At 39.9% G+C, this 24,655-nt stretch overlaps 1 protein-coding gene across 1 annotated transcript in view; it reads right to left on the bottom strand.

The window, feature by feature from the left end:
• The window catches only part of PGM5 (phosphoglucomutase 5), a 164,767-nt gene that overhangs the window by 46,752 nt on the left and 93,360 nt on the right, over positions 1-24,655 (bottom strand). The window contains exons 7-8 of the mRNA XM_045562397.1: positions 18,784-18,899; positions 2,640-2,775 (exon numbers count right to left, since the gene is read on the bottom strand). Of these exons, the coding sequence (XP_045418353.1) occupies positions 2,640-2,775; positions 18,784-18,899 (252 nt within the window). The remainder of the gene's footprint in view (positions 1-2,639; positions 2,776-18,783; positions 18,900-24,655) is intronic.

The following is a 24,655-nucleotide window of genomic DNA, read 5'->3' as shown; positions in this document are numbered from 1 at the left end:
AAAGAAAAACTAAAAATCACACTTACTGCATTTGCTGTTGTGGGGTTTAAAATGATAATGCATACCAAGCAGCTGGCACAGTGCCAGGCACGTCAGAGACCTAGTGGCAAACCCAGGAGGGTCTGTTTAAGAGGGAAGCCCTGGGAGGGGCAGCTAGCTGTGCCCCCGCGGCTGTGGAGGGATCTCACATGTGGGCTTCCTGCAGCATAGAGAAAGGATGAGAGTTCTCAGAGCGAACTGAAAGAAGGAAGCTCTGAATAGCTGTAACTATTTTTTTTTTCCACCCAAGATCTTTTAAGACATCCAGTAAACATCAGGGTATTAGGCAAGATGGAAAATTTGGAATGATACCGTATCCAGCAGTGGGTCCCCTGCATCTGTATCCCTTTTTGTAATTCTATTCCTCCCAGATAAGGTGCTTCTTCCTCAGCCTCAGGAAAAAAAATCAAATCAAATCAAATAATAAAATGAAATAAAAATAAGGAACCCCCTCAGGACATTCTTTTCCAGCACTGCATGTGTTCTGAAACTAGCTTCTCCTTACAGATAGTCATTTGGAGAAGGTGAAGACCTAACCGAGCAAAGAGGCAGGAAGAAGGGACAGGAGGCTGTGGTAGGAGACACGGAGGCACTGAAAGAGATTTAAAAGTTGAGAAAACACACGAATGCGATAGATTAGCTCAGTCTATGGCTGAGGTCATCAGACAAGCCTGCCCAAATGTTCACCTTCACACCCACACAGGATCTAGCGCCACCTTCCACAGCGACGCCCCTTCTGACCACCACCACCACTTCCAAGGAAAAAAACCTTTAAATGGAGAATTCCTTCTAGAGTCTACTCATACAAGGAAATTCATCCGGGAGATTTTCTCAGACACAACGTCAGGCTCAGTATTAGTTAAACTGAAATTGTTTTATCTTCTCCCTGCCAAGAGAATTGTCAAGCTAGAAATAATTCCACTTCACAAGCACCTTTCAACTTGCCATTTGCTGGGAGTTGAAGGAAATGTTGACCTTTCGTTCTACTGATTCCTGCCTCCCTTTTTATCTCTGTGATCTTTTTGGACAGAAATCTGAAACATAATCCATCGTCCTATAAGTAATTAAATCTCCATTGCATATTATTCTCTAATATGGCATTTGTTATGAGAAAGTAATTATCATGTAAGCTCTTGGCCACAAAAAATAAACTATATTATAAATACACTCATCATAATACCAATTCTTCCAAACACCAGCAGAAACCTAGATAATCATTCTACAAATTATGAGAAACACATCATCTCTGACTCAAAGCAATTTCATTAAGCCAGAGGATGGCAATCATAATATATTTGATCAAGTTAGACTTTCTGGATGAACCTTATGCAATAGAAGGATTTCATGTGCCAATTGGCCCTTGGTATGCCCCCCCCCAAAAAAACCCCACAAAAATTGGGGGGGTTTGGCACGTGTTAGAAATAATGATAAACAAAACAAGTTCCTACCTGCCTGCATTGAGAACCCTTTTTTTATGATACAATAAATAATTGGAGGTAGTCTGCAGGCTATCACATCCTCAGCCTTCTTTACTAAACAGGAATTATGGTGTTGTCTACATTCCCCAGAAAGTTGTGATCTCTTTGATTTTAATGAGTACTATCATGGGCTTCTTTATTCTCTGATATTTATCTAAGTAAATGACTTCTTGAGAGAAAAAACAATCACCTTATAAGGGAATTCTAAAGCGCTCCTTCTGTCCCTTAAGCTTTTGAAATACAACCAAACATCCAAAGTAGTTAACTATTCAAAAGCAAAGCAAAACGAGATGTAATCTCTGTTTTTAAAAAACAGAGAGCATCTGAGACTACCCAAGGATTCCCTTGCCCCTACCCTCAAGTTCTGCACAGTTAACAACCTTTCCTGCTCCCTACCCCTAAATCATGACCTGGTACTAGGTACATTCACATATCTAGTAGGCAACTATGCATCCAGAACACTCTTTCTCTCTCTTACTTCAGCAACAAGAAAGGGATAGAGACCCTCAACCCTAAGCTCCTACCCACTGACCTTTCCTCTTCCTCCTTCCCAGTTAATGTTTCCCTTTTCTGTGCCTCATTTCATCAGACCAAAACTTTTAGCAAAGTTTAGGGCTCATGAACCATGTGGTCCATTCAAAGGATGCCAGCTCATGTGTTTTGGACATTATTTGCCCCATTGGTAAGGAGGTAAGACAAAAGTAGGGAGAGGATTACAATGTCACAGCTTCTGTGTCTGCCCCTCTTCCTTGATAAGTATGGGTGGAAAACTAACAAGAAATGCCTCTGATTTGACTGCACAACTCTCACAGCTACCATGGTTACCAAAACACTTTTCAAAGCTCTGCAGTTCAGATTTCCTCTTGGGATGGCCTCCTACCATACAGGCATTGATGAAAAGATTATGGAGAAATGTCACCAAGGACATTTGTACCTTCCTGCTTGGTAGCCCTTTATGTCACCCCCAACCACCTATCAAGGGTGTCCTGGCTTCAGCCTCTGTGTCCCTCAGATTTTCCTGAAAAATACCTTCTTTTTAAGGTTCTAGCCCATCAGTTTCAGAAACCTGCTCTAAGAGTAGTTCCCCAGGGTCCATCCAGAGATTCTTCCACTTCGCCTCACCTGCAATAGTAGTGGCGGCCAAATTTGGCCCAGTGATCTCGAACAATTTCCTCCACACTCTGCTTCCGGGCAGCGATAATGGAAAGCCAGACCAAGACAGCCCAGAGACCGTCTTTCTCTCGGAGGTGGTCAGAGCCTAAGGGAGAAAGAAACACCCTGCTGAGGATTCAGTTCCGGGGCCAAAGTAAAAGCTAAATGAGCTAAGAAGACCAGTTAGTGATTGAATGTTACATTGAAATGGTCAGATACATTTATTTACCCATTATACCAAATATATGTCCCATAATATATTTGCATTTCTGCAGCTGAAATCCAAATAAAACAAAATAACAAAAAATAAAATCCTGGAAATTGTTGAAGGGATCAAAGAGCCAAGTTGACACCACATTAGTCCTGTGATTTCATTCTTCTATTCAGTAAATATTCAGTAATCCCTACAATATAGCAAGCATTGTTCTACATCCTGGGGACACAGCAGTGAAAAAGACAGCTCTTTACTCATAAAGCTGGAATTGAAGTAGGTGAAGACAAGCAAAAGAAAAATAGACAGATAGAACAAGACGTGTCAAATAAGGACAAGTGCTTTGAAGAAAATACAGTAGGTGGTGATGTCACAGAGCATAACAGCAACAAAGGTGGCTTTACCTAAGGTTGAATGGTGGGTCCCCACCCCCAAAAGATATGTCCACCCAGAACCCACGAATGTAGCCTTATTTGGGGAACAGTCTTTGCAGGTATAATTAAACTAGAGAGCTTGAGATGAGATTATGCCAATCTCATCTAGATTAACCAAGTGGGCCCTAAATCCAATGACAAGTGTTCTTACAGGAAGAGGAGCAAGCTGCGCAGATGAGGCAGAGATTGGAGTTACACTGCCACAAGCTACGAAGCACGTGGAGCCACCAGAAACCAAATGAGACAAGGAAGGATCCTCCCCTAGTGCTGTTAGTAGAAGCATGGCCCTGCCAACACCTTGGTTTTAGACTTCTGGCCTGCATAACTATGAGAGAATACGTTTTTATTGTTTTAAGCCACAGTTTATGGTGATTTGTCATGGCAGCCCCAGGAGACTGATGCAGGTAGTTAGGGTCAGCCCACTGAGGTGATGACATCTGAGCTGACACCTGACAAGAAGGAGTTGGCTATACCAAGAGCTGGGGATGAAGTGTTCCAAGCCAAGGGACAGCAAGTGCAAAGTCCCTGGGGCAGGAATGAGTCCACAGGCTAAATCCTATAGCTGTTTATACAGAAAGAGTTGAGGCAGTTCTTATTGTGTCATTCATGCCAAGAAGAGTGCAGTCTAAACGGCTAGCTTGCTGTGCAACGGGAAACCAGAAGAGTGTGGTACAGGCCCATTTAAGCATCTATTGGCCAGTTGTAAGCTCTCTCTGAAATGAATGCAAACAAACATGTTATAGTGTGAGAATCCTGGAGAAGGCTTTAGAATTAGGGTTTAAACAAAACTCTGCTACTTCACAGGTGTGTGGAAAGTTACTACAAAGTTATTAACCTCTCTGAGCTCAGCTTCCCATCTGTAAAATGGGGACACCATCGCCAATTTTGTGATACTGTTATATCAATTTAATCAAATAAAGAGGGCAGGTTCTAGAGTCAGATTTATCATGTTCAAATCCTGGCTTAGCCACTCGCTTTTGTTTTCTATACCCATCAGTAACACAGGAACAATCATAGCCTCTACCCTCTTGGGTCACTGTCAAGATTAAGTGACTAAATACACCTAGGTATTTAGAACAGTGACTGGGACATCACAAGTTGTTGCTGTTGATTTTGTTGTTGGTAATTCACATAAAGTACCTACACAGTGCCGATTCCCCAATATATGCTTTGATAAATTGTTCTCAGTTATGCATATAATTTTATCCTCTAACTCTAGTAATAGTAATGTCTGAAGAAACAAGACTGAGTACAGGGCATGCACCAATCCTTCTTGCAATAGGGCAATAAGAATGGACAACAGTAACGTTGGGTTTTAGGACTATAAAACATATGTAGAAAATCAATAAAGCAGACCTGATGTCACAGAGCTATTAAAACCTTAAAGATGGGATAAAGCAATACCTTAGTTAAGTTAAACATCTTTGCCAACTTCTACTGAAGCTATAGACCATTTACTGTTCTTGTTACATTTACAGTATTAAATGTTTCTAGAGGAGGAAAACATATAACTCAGAGGGTGCAATGAAGTTACTTAAATAAAAACAGAAAAGGTTCAAGTTTTTAGTTCTTTGTGCACACTGATCAATGGTCTTCTGATGACCCTGTTAGATGTCCCATTGCAGTTGCCTCTACATTCAGAGCACCCTGGGCATTAGTCGTTGTACCATGAAGTGACTCTAGTCTCATCCAGTGAAATCCTCACACTGCTACAAAAATGGAAGAAGTTTGGAAGACTCTAAGCTAGCTCCATGGCCAACTGCCAAAAAAACAAGTCTAGGAAACCCTGCCCAGTGGGATCATTTCAAAACCTTTTGTCCTTTTATAGCTGGAAAAAAAAGCACTTTTATTTACTGGCTAGAGAAAAATACCCTTTTGTTCTAAAGCATGGGCTTTGCATACCTTGGATCCCCAGCTGGGTTGCATTACCTAGAGATGGAACCATTGGATGCTGTTAAGTTTGTGAGATAACATGTCATAATTTAGTGGTAGAGAGAAAAAGTTCTTTTAGCTAGAAAAAAAAAAAAACCCTCCACCTCAATCATTTGGAACCAATTGCACAGTAACTTGTGAGCTGGCTTGGATATGTTTGCCTATAAGCTAAAATTTGCCAAGATTAATAAGGGGCCAATGATCAAGTAAAATTAAGTGTGCTCTTTATAGTTCTTTGAGTTTGGGACAGAGACATTAGGATGTTTCAATTGCACAGATGTTTCCACTGGATGATCACAGTGTGCTTTGGAGGGGCTTTTGGAAGAACTCCTTAAGGCAACTGAACTATAATGCTTTACCAGTGACAGGTATATTAAACAAGAAATGCCAGAAAACACTGGCACCAAATGGTTTTCTAAAACCCCACTATAAATAGAGTAAAAACAGAGGGGAGAAATGTTCACACACTATATATGGTGGGGCTAACAGACTTTATGTTTAAAAAACGTTTTTATACGTCAATAAGAAAAAGAAGAACCGCAAGAGAAAACTGTGTGACAGGGGACAAGCAATTTTCAGAGAAAAATACTAATCATCAATAAACATTTGAGCAAATGCTCAATCTCACTGTGGCCAAAGAATAGTCCCCAAAATGGGATACCATTGGGGGCCTGTCAATGATCAAAAGTTGGGTGGGAAAGGAGAAGTCCTAGTACCAGCAAAGTGCCAGTGTAAATGAACACAGTTTGGTGGAGTTATTTGGCAATAATGATCAATAGTCTATAAAATATCAATCAACTTTGGACCCAGCTATTCTATTTCTTAACCCTTGGTCAAAAGGACACTCAGTGAAGTAGCTAAGAGAATAAAGAAAAATTGGAAAAAATAAATATTAATCATTGAACATAGGATAATCATGGAAAATCCACACAAAAGCTTGTTATGTATACAAAGTATTGAATACAATCTTTAGTAACACAGAATGATATTCATTCAATTTTAATAAATGCAAAAATCACTTTACCAAAAAAGAATATTCAGTACATTTTTGTAGAAAAATGTATGTACATATATGTGTGTGCACAGGTAAACAATAGAAGGATATACACCAAACCATTAACATGGTTATTTATCTCTGAGATGGTAGAATTGCAGATATTTTCCCCTCTCCTTTCTTTGCAGTATTTCCACAATAAATGTATTATTTTCATAAGAAAAAAATAAACTTTTTAAGTTGTCAATGGTTTGTAGAAATTTACATTTGAAATGTCATAAAGTTGGACTCATACAGTGTGTAGCCTTTTCAGATTGGCTTCTTTCACTTAGTGATACACATTTACAGTTCCTCCCCAGCTTTCCATGGCTTGAGTTAAACTCATGTCTTCCGAGTGCTAGATGACATTAGCACAATTTTTGAAGCTGGCTTCCTCGAGATTCCTGGCTGATGGTTCAGCCAGAGCTTGCCACCTGGTTCACGACACTGCAAGAAGTATTTGCCTATATTCCCAAAGCTCTAAGTACCGGTCACCTAGCCTTTCTCAATCCACCCCAGCCCAGCCCAGAGCCCACTCAGCCTTCCTCTGAGCAGCCTGAGGAGCAGCCTTCCCCACCCAGATACCAAAGCAGGGCTCAGCTCTTCCTGACTCCAGCAAAAATTGATACAAAAGAAGTGGTCTATTTTTTTCCCATCAGAAATATCACTATTCCCCCTTTACCCAAATTAAGCTTTGAATTTTCTCACACTTTAAAACCATGTTGCTTGAGCTAGGCTGGACACCCATAAACATATTGCCTTCACAAAAGAAAAGGGAAAAACAAAGAGAACACTCAATCATCTCGAGTTTTCTTCAAATGGAAATCCCAGTGTGGACAAATCCACTCAATTAAAGCATCACACATGTTATTAACAGGTCAAGTCATCACAGCTGAAACTCCGATCAGGAAATTCTAAATTTGTCAATTAGGAAAACATAAGTCAATTTTTACCTGTTGCCGATTCCAAGTTGTAACATGGGTTAGCAATCTTCAACCCTGGACTGCGTATTAGAATCACCTGAAGGACTTTTACAAAACAACAATGCTGAGGCACCAGCTGGGCCAACCAGTCACTGGTTTGCCTGGGACTTTTCCAGTTTTATAACTTACAGTCTCATTTCCCAGGAAACTTCTCAGCCCCAGGCAAACCAGGGTGGTTGGTCACCCAATAAGAAAGGCCACTCGCTCAAAGAGGTTCTCGATAGCTTTCAGGAGATGTGCACATTCAGTACAAGCCTTAGCACATACAAGTCCTAGAACCAGAACAGGTGGCATATATTGACATACTTTTGAAGCAGAATTACAAGCAGAATAAATTTCATCCTAAGAAGAATAAGAGCAAGGCAGCAGCCACTGTCCTCAGGTATTTTATACATCTGTTGTCTTTCACAATTTGATAGCCCCTTTTTACAGATGGGAGGTTGAGATCAGGGCATCTGTGTGAGGTCCCACAGCTACTAAGTTGTGAAAAGAGGATTGGAACCTGGGAAGTTTGGTTCCAAAGCCCATGGCCCTAACTGCTACTGCCATTGCCCAGTAGTGACGGTGGCGCTCGGGAGCTGCAGTAAAGCAGGTCAAGCATCCCACGGGGTGGGAGCTGAGGCGGAGTTTCCAAAGATCTGAGTAGTGAATTTGCACTAATTCTCACACCGGACATCTCAGGAGAAGATGCAAAATTTCCCTTTACTTCCCCTCTCCTATCAGTGTACCTTTTTTGTTTTCATTAAGTTGCAGTGGAATTCTTCCCATCTTCTTTTCAGCTACTCAAGATAAGGATTTGTCTTTTTAAAATAGTAGAGTTATGTGGTAAAATTCAGGTCATTCCTTTCAGGTGAATCTGAGATTTGAGAATATGTATAGAATTGTGATGGATATATATATATTTTATTTCTCTAACCACTTATGTTCTGCTCTTTAACAACTAGCAAAAAAAACAAGGCTCACTGACAAAATGTCACCTTCTGTGCTTAAAAATAATTGTTCTCCAATGCAGCAAATGTTGATCAATTGGAGAACAAAGTTCTCCCGCATGTAAGTCGGTCAGAGCCAGGTGTGAGCTCAGAGAGGTTAGACAGCAGCAACGGACACACACAGCTCATCCCATGATGCAGGCAACATGGCTACCGGTGAATGTGCTATGTAATAGCACATTTAATAAGAAAAATTATAATAATAAATAGTGTTTCACACAAGGCTATTATCCTGACCACAGAAACACTCCGGAAGCCCCATGAGGGAAGGGCCTATGTCTGAAATTACTCCTTACTCTACCCCAGGCCTGGCTCGTAGAAGGTATACAGCAAACATTCATTGCATGAATAAGTCAGTGATTGAATGAATCACTAGTATGTAGTCTGATCTAATTCAGGTTCACTCCTCACTAAAAGTAGCTAGCTAGAAGCAACTGAAATATTGTGATGGAGAAAACCTACAGATCATCCCATCAAACAGACTCATCTCACCAGTGAGGAAACTGAGGCACAGAGAAGTTAAGCTATTTGTCTAAGGTAGTTCAACTACACAGACAGAGTGTCAAGATTGGAGGTGGGTTTCTTGACTCCTGGTGCTGTGCAATTTACATGACACAATGCTCCCAAGTCCCCTGGCATTCACTCCACCTCCATCCAAAAGAATAACCAGAAACAAGGGTGACTCGCTTATCTGCATGAACTTAAACATCAACAGCAGATACCCTGAAGCCAGCAAGGTGGGGTTTGAATCCTGGCTTGGCCAATGAGACCTTGGCCAGTGGTTTGACCTTCCTCCCTAAACCTCAATAATTTCACCCATTTCCTTGTGGAGACAACTCAGTGAAATAAAGTATAGAAGGCACTAAACACTGTGTTTGTCACTTAGAAGTTGCTCAATAAATAATATGTATTAGCAACATTTTATCAGCACATGCCCCAGACAACCAAGCCATCCATCCCAGAGGAGGGAGTGTTAACAATATCATGGCCAGCCAGCTGGCACACTGCTCCTACCTGAGCATACCAGCACAAAAAGTTAAGGATAGTGGGACCTCCTAGCTCATATATCTCATCCCATTTCTTTGTGACCAAGGCAGATAGGAACAACAGAACTCTAAGAATTGTTCCTTGACAGGTCATATGCTGAACTAGAAATCCCTCCAGTGGGTTTAAGGTTGAAGACCTGTCACTCCGTAGTTACTGTACTCTGTTCTTAATGGGGCCACCTAGCACACCTAGCAACTAGTAATCTCCCAGAGTTTGGGAAGCTGCCAAGTGCAATTTTGGAGACTACATCTAAATCCCAAGGGATAGGTCTCCTTGTTAAAAGTCCCCTAATAGACACTGTGAAAAGAAACCCTTTTGTTTGGAAGTCTCCAATCTATGACCAAGGGCCATGACGTCCCAGGACTCCTAGTTCCAGGATATACTGGTAAGTGTGGACACAGCCTCAGAAGCTCCATTGCTTTGTTTCTGCGTCACACTTAGGTGTCACTCGACACTCCCTCTTGCCACTTTTCATTGACTTGGATGATTAATTGAAAGGTCCATGGAACTGGGACCACGGAGATCCCAAGAAAAGGATCTTACATGATAGAAACATTTTTCCCACTCTAGGTGAGAGTTCTGTTCCCAGCACAGGGGGTTATAGTTTGCAGTGGGCCCAGAAGCGAGTTTCAATTTTTGGACTTTACAACGAGGCTTGTGGGGATGTGAATCACAGCAGCTCTGTGCTCCGGCCCAGCCTAGATTAAATCGCACGTGTGCGCACAGCCTGTTTCAAACAGCCCCACAGAGAAACTGCTCCTCATGCTGATAATGCTGTCCTCATGGCCTTCTCACATTTGCAACCTGGCCAAATGTACACGCACTGGCCACAAGTAAAAAGAAAAAGAAATATGGTAGGACCTCAAAAATCTAAAAATCACAGATATATGGGCCTCTTTCTCTCTCCTAGAGACTGGGCAGAGAGATGTGAAAACATCCAAATATAGAGTTAATGACCATCTAGATAGGGAATGGACTAAAGTTTTCCTTTATTTTACCTTTTGAAAAATATAAAATAGTAAATAAAATAATTTTATAAATAAGAGACAGTTAAACCTATTCAATATTTGTGCAGAAGCACAACTGTGAGCCCATTTTTGAGTCGGGATGTATATTTTTTATATGTGACATATAAATAAAGGAAGAAGCATGGCTCTGAAAGTGTTATAAACTATACAACTATTGAGGGAAATAAAATGTTCATTCACAAAATAACTGGAGAAAAGCCACCAATACAAATCATAAGACAATAGAGTACACAATGACTATGCTAAAGGCAGTAAAAATTTCGTATATATAAAAGATCACTGAAGCTGCAACCTCACCCACTGTCCAACACGGCTATTTCTAAGCTATTGTCCATAACCACAGACATAGGAAACAAACAAGTTAAACAAATTACACATAGTTTAAAATCTGTTCATTAACCATGGTTTTGGGAAGGGAGATTTTCCTAGAAGCACTTTAGCTATTACTTTGTTGCTAATAACTATATGATAATTAAAAATATCAAAACTTTATTTTTCAATTTTATATAATTCTGACTTTACTATAATTCAAAATATCCCTTCCCACCTCTTTCTAACTGAGCTGTATTTGTGTGGTTTTGTTTTTATGAATCTGCCACATGTTGGGATACCCAAATGGCTAGAACTTTAGAAATATATCCACTTGGAATGATAAATATATGAGGTCTGTCCAGAAAATATCCATCCATGTACTATGAAAAATAGAGACATTTATTGAAGAAGATACAAGATACAAGAAACATTGTCCATAGGACAATGATGCTTCAGTCCCCTTCAGAGTAGGCACCTTGGGACCTTACACAGTTCTCCCAGCATCTTTTAACCCGTACACGTTCAACATTCCCAGGTGCTCTGCTTGTTGCAGGCCTTCCAGAACGTGGATCACTTTCAACAGATTCTTGACCATCTTTCCTCATTGCATTGTCCCCGAAAGCTTTCTGAATCATCTGAATAGTTTCCATGGAGGAATGTTCAAGCTTAACACAAAATTTGATGCAGATTCATTGCTCTACTCGCTCAGTCATTTTGAATGTGACGGCCACACAGTACACATGCTCACTCAACAGCATCTAGTGCCTCACTGACTAGTATGGTGAGGTCATCATTGTTCACATATGTGCATCCCAGTCCACTCTCCTTGGCTTGCCAGGTTATATCGATGCCGGGCAAACCATTCTCCTTATATTAATAATGGCTGGATACTTTCTGGACAGACCTTGTGTAACTACTACTAAGGCAAGGAAGAAATACTAAAGTGAAAATTCTTTGTTCCTTCTTTCTTTCCTTCCTTCCCTCCATTAACCTAACTTCCATTCATCTTCTCAGCCTTCTTTCCTTTCTTCTATTCACCCTTCTACCCTTCCAACCATCTTACAAATATTTACTCAGGGCCTACCATAGAACACAGAAATGGAGCCAAAGAGATAGACATGGCCCCTGTCCTCAGGGCATTTACAGCACCTGCAGGGAATCCATGCATGGAAGCAGAGGAATCCAGCAAACCTCAGAAGACTGGAAAGATACTCAAGACTTCCTGTGACTGGGAATACGTACATACCCTAGGCCTCTTCTTGTTGTGCTAGAAATTGATAACAGCCAACTTCAGGAGCACCAGGCTGTACGTCAGAGTTCACAGTAGAAAAACTTGGTGTGACAATTATGGACAAATCGTGTTAATGCTAGACGATCTGGATTGAACTTCAAATTTCCAGAAAGACATGGATACATACAAAAGGCTTAGGAATGAATGCCCTGGCACATACTAAGTCTTCATTAAAAAGAAACACTATTATTGTGAAAAACTCAATACAGAGTACTTTGTTGGAAACAATAATTGTTGTATTGCCTGATTTTAGTTGGCAAAATTGTATGGTTATTGACACTAGTTTTTTAAAAATACATAATAAAAGTCATAGTACTACTGAAGATGGTAGTCAAGCTTGGAGATCCTCCAGGTATTCACAAAGAGAACAATTCTTCAGTGTTACCTGTAGAGGGACAAGCTCTGGGCTGTGACAATTCCTATACTCTGAAAATGGTATGACTTCTTAGAAAACTGATGACCATGATGGAAACCAGTAAAACATTTTCAACAAATGCCTCTCCCCAGATTTCAAACTTTCTGGCTTTTTACATCTTAGTTTTAATATTTTAGTACATCTTCTGTGTGTATGGGAACAAGCCCAGATTCCTTTAAATTTGGAACCTTAGAGAAGTAGCCAGAGTGCCATTTAGATGAAAAATCTTCTATTTAAAATCTGAGGATTTTCAAAACATTCTCCTTTCTCCACGTAAAGCAGTTTTCCAAGACTCTTCCCAGGAAGTGGGCGACTACCTGGTCCTAACACAAAAGATGACTTACCTGGCTTCTTAAATGACCATAGTCTTTTTAATAGAGCAATAAATACAAGCTTCCTATTGTCTGGGACCTGAAGCTTTCCATAGGAAAGAAGCCTGAACACTGATCCTGTCACCAGCTTGTCACTTGGGCAAGTTCTGAGAGCTCAAGATGCCGGCAAGGAGAATTTTCACTCGGGATGTCTCTTGCTTCTTTTGGATCTAGCCCTGGGCAAAGGCTTGGCGTTCTTGAGCCTGAAGCAGAACTCTGTTTTCAAGCTCCAAGCTTTCTTGGCATCAGACTGTGCATTCCTGGTTGGTACACAGCTTCATGCCCCGGGGATGCTGGAAAAGGCCTCTACTTGAGAAAGCCTGGATAAATTTTAGAAGCTTCTCCCCAGTCTCAGGGCTAGAACCTTTCCATCCCTCCATTTCTCCCCCTATAATTAGCTCATTCAGTTCTGAAAATCATATCCTAAGACAGAGAGCTCCTATGATCAGCTGACTTTAACAGGTTGGAAATGAGGGTCAGAGAGGCCACGTGGCTTGTCCATAAGTAGCAGGCAAGAGTCTTGAATGTGGGTCATCAACCTTTCATTCCTGTGCCTCTGCACTGCCTGGACAAAACCCGGTGTGGCATCTTGGGCACATTCTTGCTAGTAATCGTCATGAAAAGCAAAAATACTGGTTTTCACTTAAGGAATGTTTCTATTCCTGGCTACACATCACAATTACTTGAGGATACTTACCTAAAATCCCTTACTAAGGATTCAAAGTGGGGATGGGATAGAAAGTCTGCATTTTTAACAAGCTTCCCTTGTGATTCTGACACAGCCAGCTCAGTGCTTCCCCAGGAACTGGCAGTCAGGAAGTCCAGGGCAAGAACAGAATGGAGCCACCTTCTCCTTCCAAGCCTGAGTGGTCCGGTTCCTTCAGGCTTTCTAGTGGTCATTTACTGCTGAGGGCTTGAGAGATTGAATTAGTGGTTTTCATTGAAAAGACTGATCAGCCCAGTGGAAAGCGGCACACATTGTAGGGCAGGAGACCTGTCTTTTAGTTCCACTGTAATTTAATTCAAGTGGAGACCTTTTCCAGGCTCTGGGGACCTGGGAAAGTCACTGAACTATTTTTAGGGCTCAGAAGCTTCAGGTGTCAAACCAGACTAAAGCCACTTTAACCTGCAGAATGGTAGAGGAGGCAATACTTTTAAAGCCCTATACATTGAAAAATCTTTTATGCTTCTTGAAAAGAATATGATAGAAACTATAAACATGAGAGACTTTTAAAATTCCCTTCCAGTCCAGCCTACATGTCGCTATCAGCTAGCTGTCTGAAAGCAAAGCTTGCTGAAAAGTGTCTGCAAGCTGACCTCCCCTCTGTGCAGAATGTGACATCCTATCTCCGGTTGAGTCAAGTCCCAATGGCTAAGCCGCACAGAAAAGGGCTGCAAAAACAGGCCCCTCCTCACTGGTATTTCCAGTTCGGCTCAGATACTCCCTCGTCTACCCTACCTTGTATATCAGAGATTAGCAACTACAGCTCATGGGCCACATCTGGACTTATGTCTATTTTTTGTATTCAATGCTTTATTGGAACACAGCCACACTCATTTGTTTACATACTGTGTGTAGCTGCTTTTGTGCTACAGTGGCACAGCTGAGTAATTGTGACAGAGCCCATATGTGGCCTCTTGGCCCCAAAAGCCTAAAATATTCACAATCTGGGCCTTTATGGAAAAAGTTTGCTGACCGCTGCTACAGACCAGTATTTTTAAGACCTTTTTGATGATGACCTACAATAAATACATTTATTCTTGAGACCTACCATACACATACATGCATGTGTGCATTTATATGCAGACATCAAATTTTCAAAATAATATCTTGACTAAATACAATGTACTCAGATAGTTTCTATTCTATTACTAATATATTTTTAAAGCTGTTTGTGATATTATATTAATCTCATGACCCCAAATGAGTCTTGATCCATATTTGGAAAAACACTGCTCTAGAAAATCTGAACAACTGGCTACTTACAACACGTCCCCTGATATCCCACCTCTATTCCTTGTTTGACGTTGTTCTCTCCATCTGGCAAGTCCTTGCTCTTTCTTCTCTGTGTATACAAATCCTCCACATTCTCTAAGCACTATCTTACCTTCCATCACTTTCATGAAGTCGGCTTTAAACCCCCAGTCCAAAAGCACTTTCTCCTTTTCTCATCTCCCATGGCATGTTTTCTACTCCTCCACTGTAGCACCTTAAAGCTTTGTAGAACAGTCCTATGTGCATCTTTCTTATTGTGTCCCCTAAAGAACCCAGAGGTTCTTAAAGGTGTGGTCTTAAGCATGTTGTATTCAATCTACCATCCAGTACAGTGCCTTGTATTCTGTAAGCACTGAATAAATGTTTATTAATATGAAGTAGGCAAATATTTATTACTGAGAGTATAGCAGGGTTTACACACATATTTATCCCTTTCACTAAATAGACTAGAAGGATACACTATGTTGTTAGCACTCAAGAAATGCTTATGGAGACAGAGAGAAAGGGCCAACCTAGACTTATCAGTTTTCATTCCAGTTGCTAGATTTGCTTTATTTTACTAACCAGTGGGCAGAATTATTGTATGCAATATATAACTTATAGCTTTTTGAATAATGCTCATTGGTTTAAGCACACAGAACACCAAAGAGGAAGGAAAATATTATTTGTTAATAATATTTTTCTGCCTCAGCAGAAAAAAGGTATGACAGTTTGGGCCGTCCCAAGCAGAGCTTCCATCTATAAACGCTGAGTTCAGACAATAGTACTCGAGAGAGTTTGATACGGTCTTTTCTTGTCCAAGGAAACAAAGATGCACGCCATTCTTCTGGAACTATTAATGGTAATGCTGCTAGGGTCTAACTGATTTGGGTAAGAGGAGAAAATATCCCAGGAAGAAATTCCTTCATGACCCAACATGACCTGAAACATGATGATTGTTTACAGTGATTTTGCTATAATCTGTTTAAGTATGACAAAATAGGTCTTATTCTCAGAAATCCAAGTATGATTTGATATCAGAAAATCAATCATGGTATTTTATTATATTCACATAAGAAAAATAAAGAACAAGTATATCACTAGATTCTGACAGGGTACCTGATAAATCCAGCAGTCTTTTCTAATCTGACTCTAAGTAAAATGGGAAGAGAAACAGTAATCTATACAAACACGATAAAGATTTTACCAATACTAAAAAGCAATGATCAAAATAGATGGTAAAATACTAAACCCAATTCCATTATAATTATGAGCTAGTTAATAGTTATTTAATAATATTTTAAAGATAATAGCTAATACAATAAGAATATGAAATAAAGACTGTAAATACTAGAAAATACGCAAAAAATGTTTTAGTCATATATTGTATGACTGTATAACCAAAAAAAGCCCAAGAGAATGTCGAGTTTTTAAAAAAGTAAATACTATAATCAATAACAGAATGTGCTAAGGGGGTTGCAAGCTAGAGAACAGCATATTAATCAATAGTTTCTTTTAATATAACACTAAACAAGTTAGAAAGGAAAATAAGGGAAGTGGCATCAAAATCAAAGCTATTCAAAGCTTTCTAGGACATATGACCCAGTTTCTGCAATGAATGAATAAGGGAAAAACATAGAAGAAAGAAATGCAGATTAAAAGAGAGTTAAGAGACATATCAACCAATTACAATATAAGATCTTTTAGATGCAATTAGAACAAACCATTAATGAGGGGAAGGGAATGAGGATAAGGGAAATTATTAAGAAGTTACTTTGAAGTTCCACTTGTATACTTCAGTTTAAGATATGAAAATCTGCAAGAGAAAATCATTCCTATCCTAGCAATGAAAAAAAGCCAGGAAACCTACCAAATAATAACTTGTTTTGAACTCATAATTCTGAGATGACAAAGCAATAAAGTAAATTCCAAAGAGTGACAAGCCACTTTAAGGAGAGACAGGACACAAAAACTATCTTACCTTTGGCAAAGTGCAGGAGAAAGAGGAGGTTGCTGTGCACATAGCTAATAAGAAATAACTTGAGTTAAAAAAAATTCTTAAAGGCCAACTGTAGTCTATCATGTTCGTTTAAATCACCTGGAGTCCCAAATACAAGGGACACACTCCCAAGTTCTCTCGCACAAACCACCACTAGGTGCTCAGAAGAAATCGGGAACAGGGAGGGAGACTTGGTGGTGCAGGCATGGTGCTGGAGACGGTCAGCTGCTGCTGGGGGACAGGCACGAAGCCCTTCCACTTCCCCAGATCCTTCTCTCACATGACACAAAAGCTGTAAGCTCGTAGGTATACAGGCTGAAAACCTTCTCATCCCACAGGCCCAGGCAAAGATCTATTGCCACTGAGGGAGAGGCAAAAGTAAAAAACCCTCTGCCCCTGGGGAAAGGGTAGGAAATCTTCTTGGGCTCAGAATCTTAAAACAATACTAAGCAGAGGTCACTGTCGCTGCAGAGGTTCTAGAGCCTGGTGATAGAGCTCTATTTTGTGTCACAGACATGCAGTAACTGCTAAAAGCTGAGGGTGAAACAAGAACACTTAAAAAAAAAAAAAAAAAAACCTCTTTAAACTCCATTCTCAGTTTCAGTCCATGGTAAAAGTATCCCAGTGCTGGAGGATTGTGAAGCCTGTGCTACACTGAAGGTTATAACAGAAACAGTAAAACCCAAACCCAGCTAAACTCCTGACTAGATTCACTTAACTGTCCACACTAATTGTGCCAAAGAAGCGGTGTGTCCATTTCTGGGTGTAAATACTATTTATTTGAATATCTACTTTTCTTATCCATGTACTGTCCAACATTAAACAAAAAGATTATGAGATCCACAAAAAGGAAAAGAAAACAATTGTCAAGAGATGAAGCAGTCAGCAGAACCAGAGTCACAGGTGAACCAAGTATTAGAACTCTCAGAGAGTTTAAAATAACCATGTTTAATATGTTAAATTATCTAATAGAAAAGATAAACAACACACATAAACAGATGGGAAATTTCATCAGAGAGATGGAAACTATAAAAAGGAGTTAAAGATAAATGCTAGAAATAAAAAACACACTGTCAGAGAAGAAGAATTCCTTCAACAAGCTCATCAGCAGATTGGACACATCTAAGGAAAGAATTTGGTGAACTTAAAGATATTCCAACAGCTATTATCTAAACTAAAACACAAAAAAAGAATGAAACAAATCAGAACAATGAACATAAGAGCTCTAAGGCAACACTTATAGTCACAAATTATGTAACATGTGTAACTGAAAAAGAAGAGTCAGAGAATGGGGAAGGAAAAATATTCAAAAAGATAATGGCCAAGTGTTTTCTAAAATTAATGAACAACAAATGACACAGCCAAGAATCCAAGAGAACCCCAAGCAGGGTTAAACACACACAGCCCTAGACATATAATAAAACCAAAGATTAAAAAAAAAAAAAAGGAGCCAAAGGCAGGGGATTGAGGGAGGAGGAGTGTGGTACTTTACATACAGAGGAATAAAGATAAGAATTACATCAGATTTCTTGGAAACTATGCAAGCTGGAAGACAATGGAGTAACATATTTAAATTATTGAAAAAAGAAGCTGTTTCCTAACATTTTAGGTGTGATCATGGTACTGTTGTTATATGTCTTTTTTAAAGAGCCCTTATATTTAAAAATGCACATTGAAATACTTATGGCAAAATCAATAAGCTACAGGGCATTGCTTCATGATAGGGAAGGAGGGCTCCCCTTGTAGATGAGGGTAGAGGTAAAAGGAGACTGGCCACGAGTTGATGATGGTTGAGACTGGGTGATAGGCACATGGGGATTCAATATTATATTCTCCCTACTCTTATACACTTAAAAAATTTCCATAATAGAAATTTTTTTTAAGAAAAAATTATTTAAAAAGAAGAAACAAAATGGGCAAAAGAGGTACGCATGTCATAGCACACACCCTACTAGGTTTCTCTAATTTTTTTTTTTTTTTTTTGGCCTCTAACTCTTCCTCTAGCCTTTCATTCACAGAATCACAGGTCTTCAAACTGAAGTCACAGAGAGCTGCAACTACTATCCCCATGAACGTCAGCTCAGCTAAGCCTACCGGTGCCAAAGCTCTCTTCTCCACACAGAGAACACCGTCCTGAGTCCATCAGATTTGAGAAGAATCTCCATCCAGCTGGGGTCTCATATACAGGGATCTTCATTGATTTGGCCACTCTGAAAAATGAAATTTGAGGCAACAGTCAATTCATATACCTTATTTTCTTTCTTTGTTCAACAGAGTAAGAACTCTTCAGGATCTACTTATTCCATAGCTAGATTTCAGAACAACTTAGACAATGTTGACAGTTTTCAGGACATCAAGTCGTAAGTTAGAAAATAATAGCCTATTCCAATGGTTTTCAATTTTGCTTTCTCCATGATACAGAAAATATTAAATTAATATTTTTACAGTTGTTTTCCTTTTATAAAGTTTTCTTTATCTTTTTGGAAAGAGTTCACATAGGGATATCAGAATCTAAATTTAAATGGTATTTTGGTATAAACACTTTGAAATATTGTTTGACAGTATCTACTGCAGAGGAACTTACCCACATCATATGAACCAGCAATTCAACTCCTAGAAATTACTAATGATAGGTTGTGAACACTGTGGTGCACTGCTCAGATGCACCCCCATCTCTCTCTCTCACACACACACACACACACACACACACACACACACACATACACACACACACACTTTAGATATTTTAGGACTAGAATACTCATTCTACTAGCTGCTAGGAATGTTGATGTCTGACTCCTCACAGATGTGGCCCCCACCTCTGCTAAAGAGAGATGTCTCACTCAAAATCATGCTCCCATCCCCAGGTCAATCCACATGCAATGACTGGCCAGTGATTGAAGTATAAAGTTCTGCCCTCCCTGCACCAATTTAGTACATCTCTGTGGGGCCAATTCAGCTCCAGAGCACCCCACAGGCTGGCTGAGGTCTTCATTGTGACTACATTTCAGTCCAACTTATCTCTGTTCAGTCCCCCTTCCTCACTCCCCCCTAGTTGATCTGAATGCAACTTTTGATCTTAAAGGCAGAAAGGGGCTGGGTGCAGTAGCTCACACCTGCAATCCTAGCACTTTGGGAGACTGAGGTGGGAGGATCTCTTGAGGCCAGGAGTTCAAGACCACCCTGAGCAACATAGCAAGACCCTGTCTCTACAAAAAATTTTTAAAAGATTAGCCAGGCATGGTGGTGCATACCTGTAGTCCCAGCTACTCAGGAAGTTGAGGCAAAAGGATCACACGAGCTCAGGGACTCAGACAGGAAACACATTTTGTTTCAAGATCTCACAGAGGTTAAGAGGCAGTGCTAGAATTTGGACCTAGGTCTGCTTAATTTCTGTTCACGTTCCATTCCCTCACACCATGCTGTCTTCCCAAATGTCTTAGTGCTTCAAGGGAGACATAGATCTCAAAGCATGCTAGAGAATGAGCTGCTTCCACAGACACTGGCCTGAAGAGTTTCACCTTCCACATATGCAAGCAACCAAGGGAGAAAAACACCAAGTGCCCACCATCATCGAGGGTTAGTTCTTTGAAGGCTGTGAGTGCAGAGGGTGGTCACAGAGAGGGATGAATAAGGATCTTGAGGAAGACAAGGAAGAAAGATGCACACAGGATAAGAGATACAATGTAGTAATGGCTCCTTTAGGTCTGTTTTGTGGCCAGCTAAAGGAAAAAAAAATCTAGAAATCCTTGCCATGTGAAAATGAACATCTCCCTTTCCACACATTCAAAAAATAATGAATGTGCTCAGGATTGAAGAATTGTGTGCTGTCTCTTTCAAGTTTGCTTAGAAAAGAAGCACCTTTTAGGAGGTTGGCCGTCAAAGATTCTGTCTTCTTTCTTTTTCAATGGTTTAGGAAAGATATGCAATCATGCTTACATCTTGGTAGAGACAATGGAAGAAACCCTCACCAAACTGTAGAGCAGAGGTAAATTTTCAGAGACATTAATTTCATGGTCAGAAGCTCAAGGGAGGAAGAATATAGCACACAGAAGCCTGCCAGGGGCAGCACATATTATAGTGCAGCCTGGGTCAAAGTTAATTTAGCAAAGATGAATGCATATGGATAGCAAACAGAATGTGCAATGTGGGGCAGAGGTGAGGGTGAGAGAGAGAGTAGAGGGCGTGGGGATATATATTCTGTGACCAAAACATTCCTCTAGGTTCAAAGCCAAGTTGGCAGGTCTGAAGGGAGGAGAAAGGATTTCCCCAGCTCCCACCCTTCCCAATTAATCACTGTCAGGAGGTCATCAAGCTGAAGGCTGTGGCTGGATTTTAAAGGACCGGATACTTTTATAACTGTGAGCCACAGTTGCAGCTATGCAAGCCAAAATAACAAAATGGGTAATCAAATTCCAGGATCCTGACCACAAGCTGATTGTGTCCTAGGGTACAAAAGGAATTCCCCCTCCCCTCCTCCCTCTCCTAAATTTGGGATTCATCCCAAACACAGTATTCAGCAGATACCACGCATTAGGTTTTTGGCAGGAGGCCCCTGGAATCTCTGAAATCCTCTAGTACAAAGGCTCAAAATGAAGCTGCCCATGCTGAGGGTCTGAACCCATCTCCCTAACTGGCTGACGGTGTGTGTTTGAGACAAACATGAGACCTTACTTCTTAGGGAAGGCCAGAGTATGAAGGGAAAAAAAGAAAACCAATCTGGGCCACAATTGTCCTGCAAGTGGGAATGAGCCCTGGAGGCCAAAAGAACATGCTGGATACAAGCTCCTCAGTCTGAATTTTAAAACCTCCAAAAATATGACTTCAGGTTGGAAATAGTCTCAACCTAGCTTTCCAACATGTTCTCCCATAGTACTCCCTATGTATTCTATGCTCCTAACAAACTGAACTATTCCCTATTGTCCAAAATGCCCCTGCATTTTGTTGCTGTTGTTGTATTAATATATTGCTCAGTCCTTCCTTATGCTATTCATTTTACCTGCATTCATCCTTCTTTCCAATCTCTGTCAAAATACCTCAAATTGCCTGAAAACCTATCTTAAATGCCCTGCTACCATAAAGCCTCTCTTAATCCATTTTGTGTTGCTATAAGGAGATAGCTGAAACTGGGGAATTTATAAAGAAGAGAAATTTATTTCTCACAGTTCTAGAGGCTGGGAAATCCAAGATCAAGGCAGCAGCATCTGGTCTGGTGGGGGCCTTCTTGCTGCATCCTCACATGGCAAAGGCAGAAGGGCAAGCTAGCCAAATACTGTGTAAAGCCTCTTTCATAAGGATCTTAATCTCATTAATGATAAAGGAGCTCTCATGGCCTAATCACCTCTTAAAGGCCTCACCTTGTAATACTATCACATTAGCAATATCTGAATTTTGGAGGGAATTAAGTTTCAACATGAATTTTGGAGAGGACAAAAGCATTCAAAGCCTGTGGTAAGAACTAACAGGTGGTCAACAAACATTTCATTTTCTTAGACACACAGCTAGACTATACTTCTCAAAGTCCCTTGCAATTAGCTGTGGCCATGTGACTGAGTTCTAGCCAATGGGACTCCTATTTCAGGTCTGGCTATAAAAACTTCCCATTTTCCGTGTTCTTTCTCCTTCTGCCAGCTTGATGTGAATAAGCCCAGCAATCTTAAAAGCCATATGTTGAAGAATGGAAGGATCTGGCTCTCTGAATCACCATTTGAAGCAGAGTCAACTACCAATCAGGAACACCTGTTTTTAACTTTTGATGCTTGAGACATAACCTTTTTCTGTGTTTGAGCCACAATACATCTTGGGGGTAGTTTTATAGTAGCAGCTACACTATCTTAATAAACACAATCCTTTCCTCTTCGCTGCAATCATTCCAACAGGATCCTTCCTGCAGCTAAACTTCCTATCACTTAGTATGGGTCTTTATGTTCATATTGTCACTTTATATATTGTGTCCCTCCTTAACACTTTCCCTCCACACACACATGCTATCACCACCACCAATGTGCTAAAAGATATTTGAGGGCAGAGACTGTATCTTACATGTCTTTATGGCTCCTTCAATGTCTAAGATAATATGGCACCTTACAGACTTCCCCTCAATAAATACTATACGATTTCAATTGACTAATAACTTTCATTTAAGGGGTTATTAAAAGGATTGCTAGATAGCAGGGGACTAAGTATATCTATTTTATGGTCTTTTCTCCTTGTAGCTTCCTTAAAAATATAATTAAGTCATTTCTGCATGTTTTATGTTAATTAGTGATTTTGAGAAAAGAGAATTTCTCCAGGTATTAATTAGTGGGGCTATTAGGATGAGACAGAGGCATATCTTAGAACTACAGATCTTACAGAATTAGGGCAGTGACTAAATGAGAATCAAAGGTTGAAGAGCAGAAGTGCACGTTATTTTTATTTTACCAGTCTGATGGTCACCCTACCCTCATGTAATAAAATAGAATTGTAGATACAAAAGTGCCCTAAATGTGCCCTGAAAGCTCACTAAATGTAGGGGTGCTGGCATACCTATCTTTGTGCCTCCAGCATGCTTCACAGTGCAGGTTCATAGTATATATTCAAGCATTTATTAACACAAACCACTATATTATTATATGTGATAATAATCTGCTGGAATAACATATTGATGACTCTCTTTTAGCTTGCAAGAGGGTAGCCAAATAAATGCAGACTGATCATATCAAGTGCATGAGGCATACTCAGCTGCTCTCCTGCTTCAAAAAAGTTGTGATAAATTTAAAGAGAATAAGATCCAGATCTCTCCTCTCTTTCTGTCTTCAAATGTCCACTTTCTTGAGAGCCAAGAAGGGCCCACGGTACATTTTCTACACATTGAACTCTCAGCCTCATTTTAAAAAGCCTTCAACAGCAAACTAGGAGAAATATCTGCATCATATATATAAACAAAGGATTTATATGCAGTTTACATTTTTAAAACTCCTATAACTTTTTTGTAAAGGCATATAACCCTAATGATATGGGCAAGAGTTTGAATAGGTGCTTTATAAAAGAGGGTACGCAAATGACAAATTGGCATATGAAACGATGCTCAACATCATTAGCAATCAGGGAAACACAAATTAAAACCACAGTGAAATATCACTAAATATCCACAAGACTAGTTGAAGAGTGATGTTGCCAAGTGCTGGTGAAGATGTGGAACTCTCATGTACTGCTAAAAGGATGCAAATTAGTACCGACTGTGGTGTATTTATTCAAGGTGGTATATTCACACAAAGGAATATCAAAGAACAACAAAAATAAACAAACTACACTGTATCTCATAAACATAACATTGAGTGAAAGAAGCCAGACACAGAGGAATATATATAGTCTTATTCCATTTATATATAGTTCAAAAATAGACAAAATTAGTCACTGATGGTAGAAGTCAGGATAGTGCTTATCTCCGGGCAGAAAATAGAAAGAAGTGATTAGAATCGGGAACAAAGAAGCTTCAAGAGCGATATTCTGCTTCTTTTATGTATTTATTTATTTGTTTATTTTAATAACAAGTAATGAGATTGAATCAGTAAATATCCTATTTCTTGAACCAGATTACCACCTGGTTCCATGGGTGTGTTCGTTTTGTGAAAATTCCTCGAGTTTGTGCCTTTTCTGCATGTACATTATAACTTCAATTAAAAGTTTATTTAAAAGAAAAAGCCCTCTTCAGTGTTTATAACTAAGTGCATGTTTGAACTGGCCACGTTTACATAATCCCGAGAAACAAACCACTGAAGATGGAGTTTAACAGCATCCTGGAGATGCTGGTTAATGTCTAGCAGACATTTAACAAAACAACCCTCCTATCAGTTCTTCAATATTTTCACATCGATGAGTTCACTCCCGGATCCCTTCTTTGATGTAGCTGGGGCTGCCCTATGGTAAAAAGCTTATATGAGCTTTCACTTTAAAAGCGTTTTTAAGAAAGCCTGCTCGGTCC

This window comes from Lemur catta, chromosome 10 (assembly GCF_020740605.2).
Source record: "Lemur catta isolate mLemCat1 chromosome 10, mLemCat1.pri, whole genome shotgun sequence".
Taxonomy (NCBI): Eukaryota; Metazoa; Chordata; class Mammalia; order Primates; family Lemuridae; genus Lemur; species Lemur catta.
This window is presented reverse-complemented; position numbering and strand designations above follow the sequence as displayed.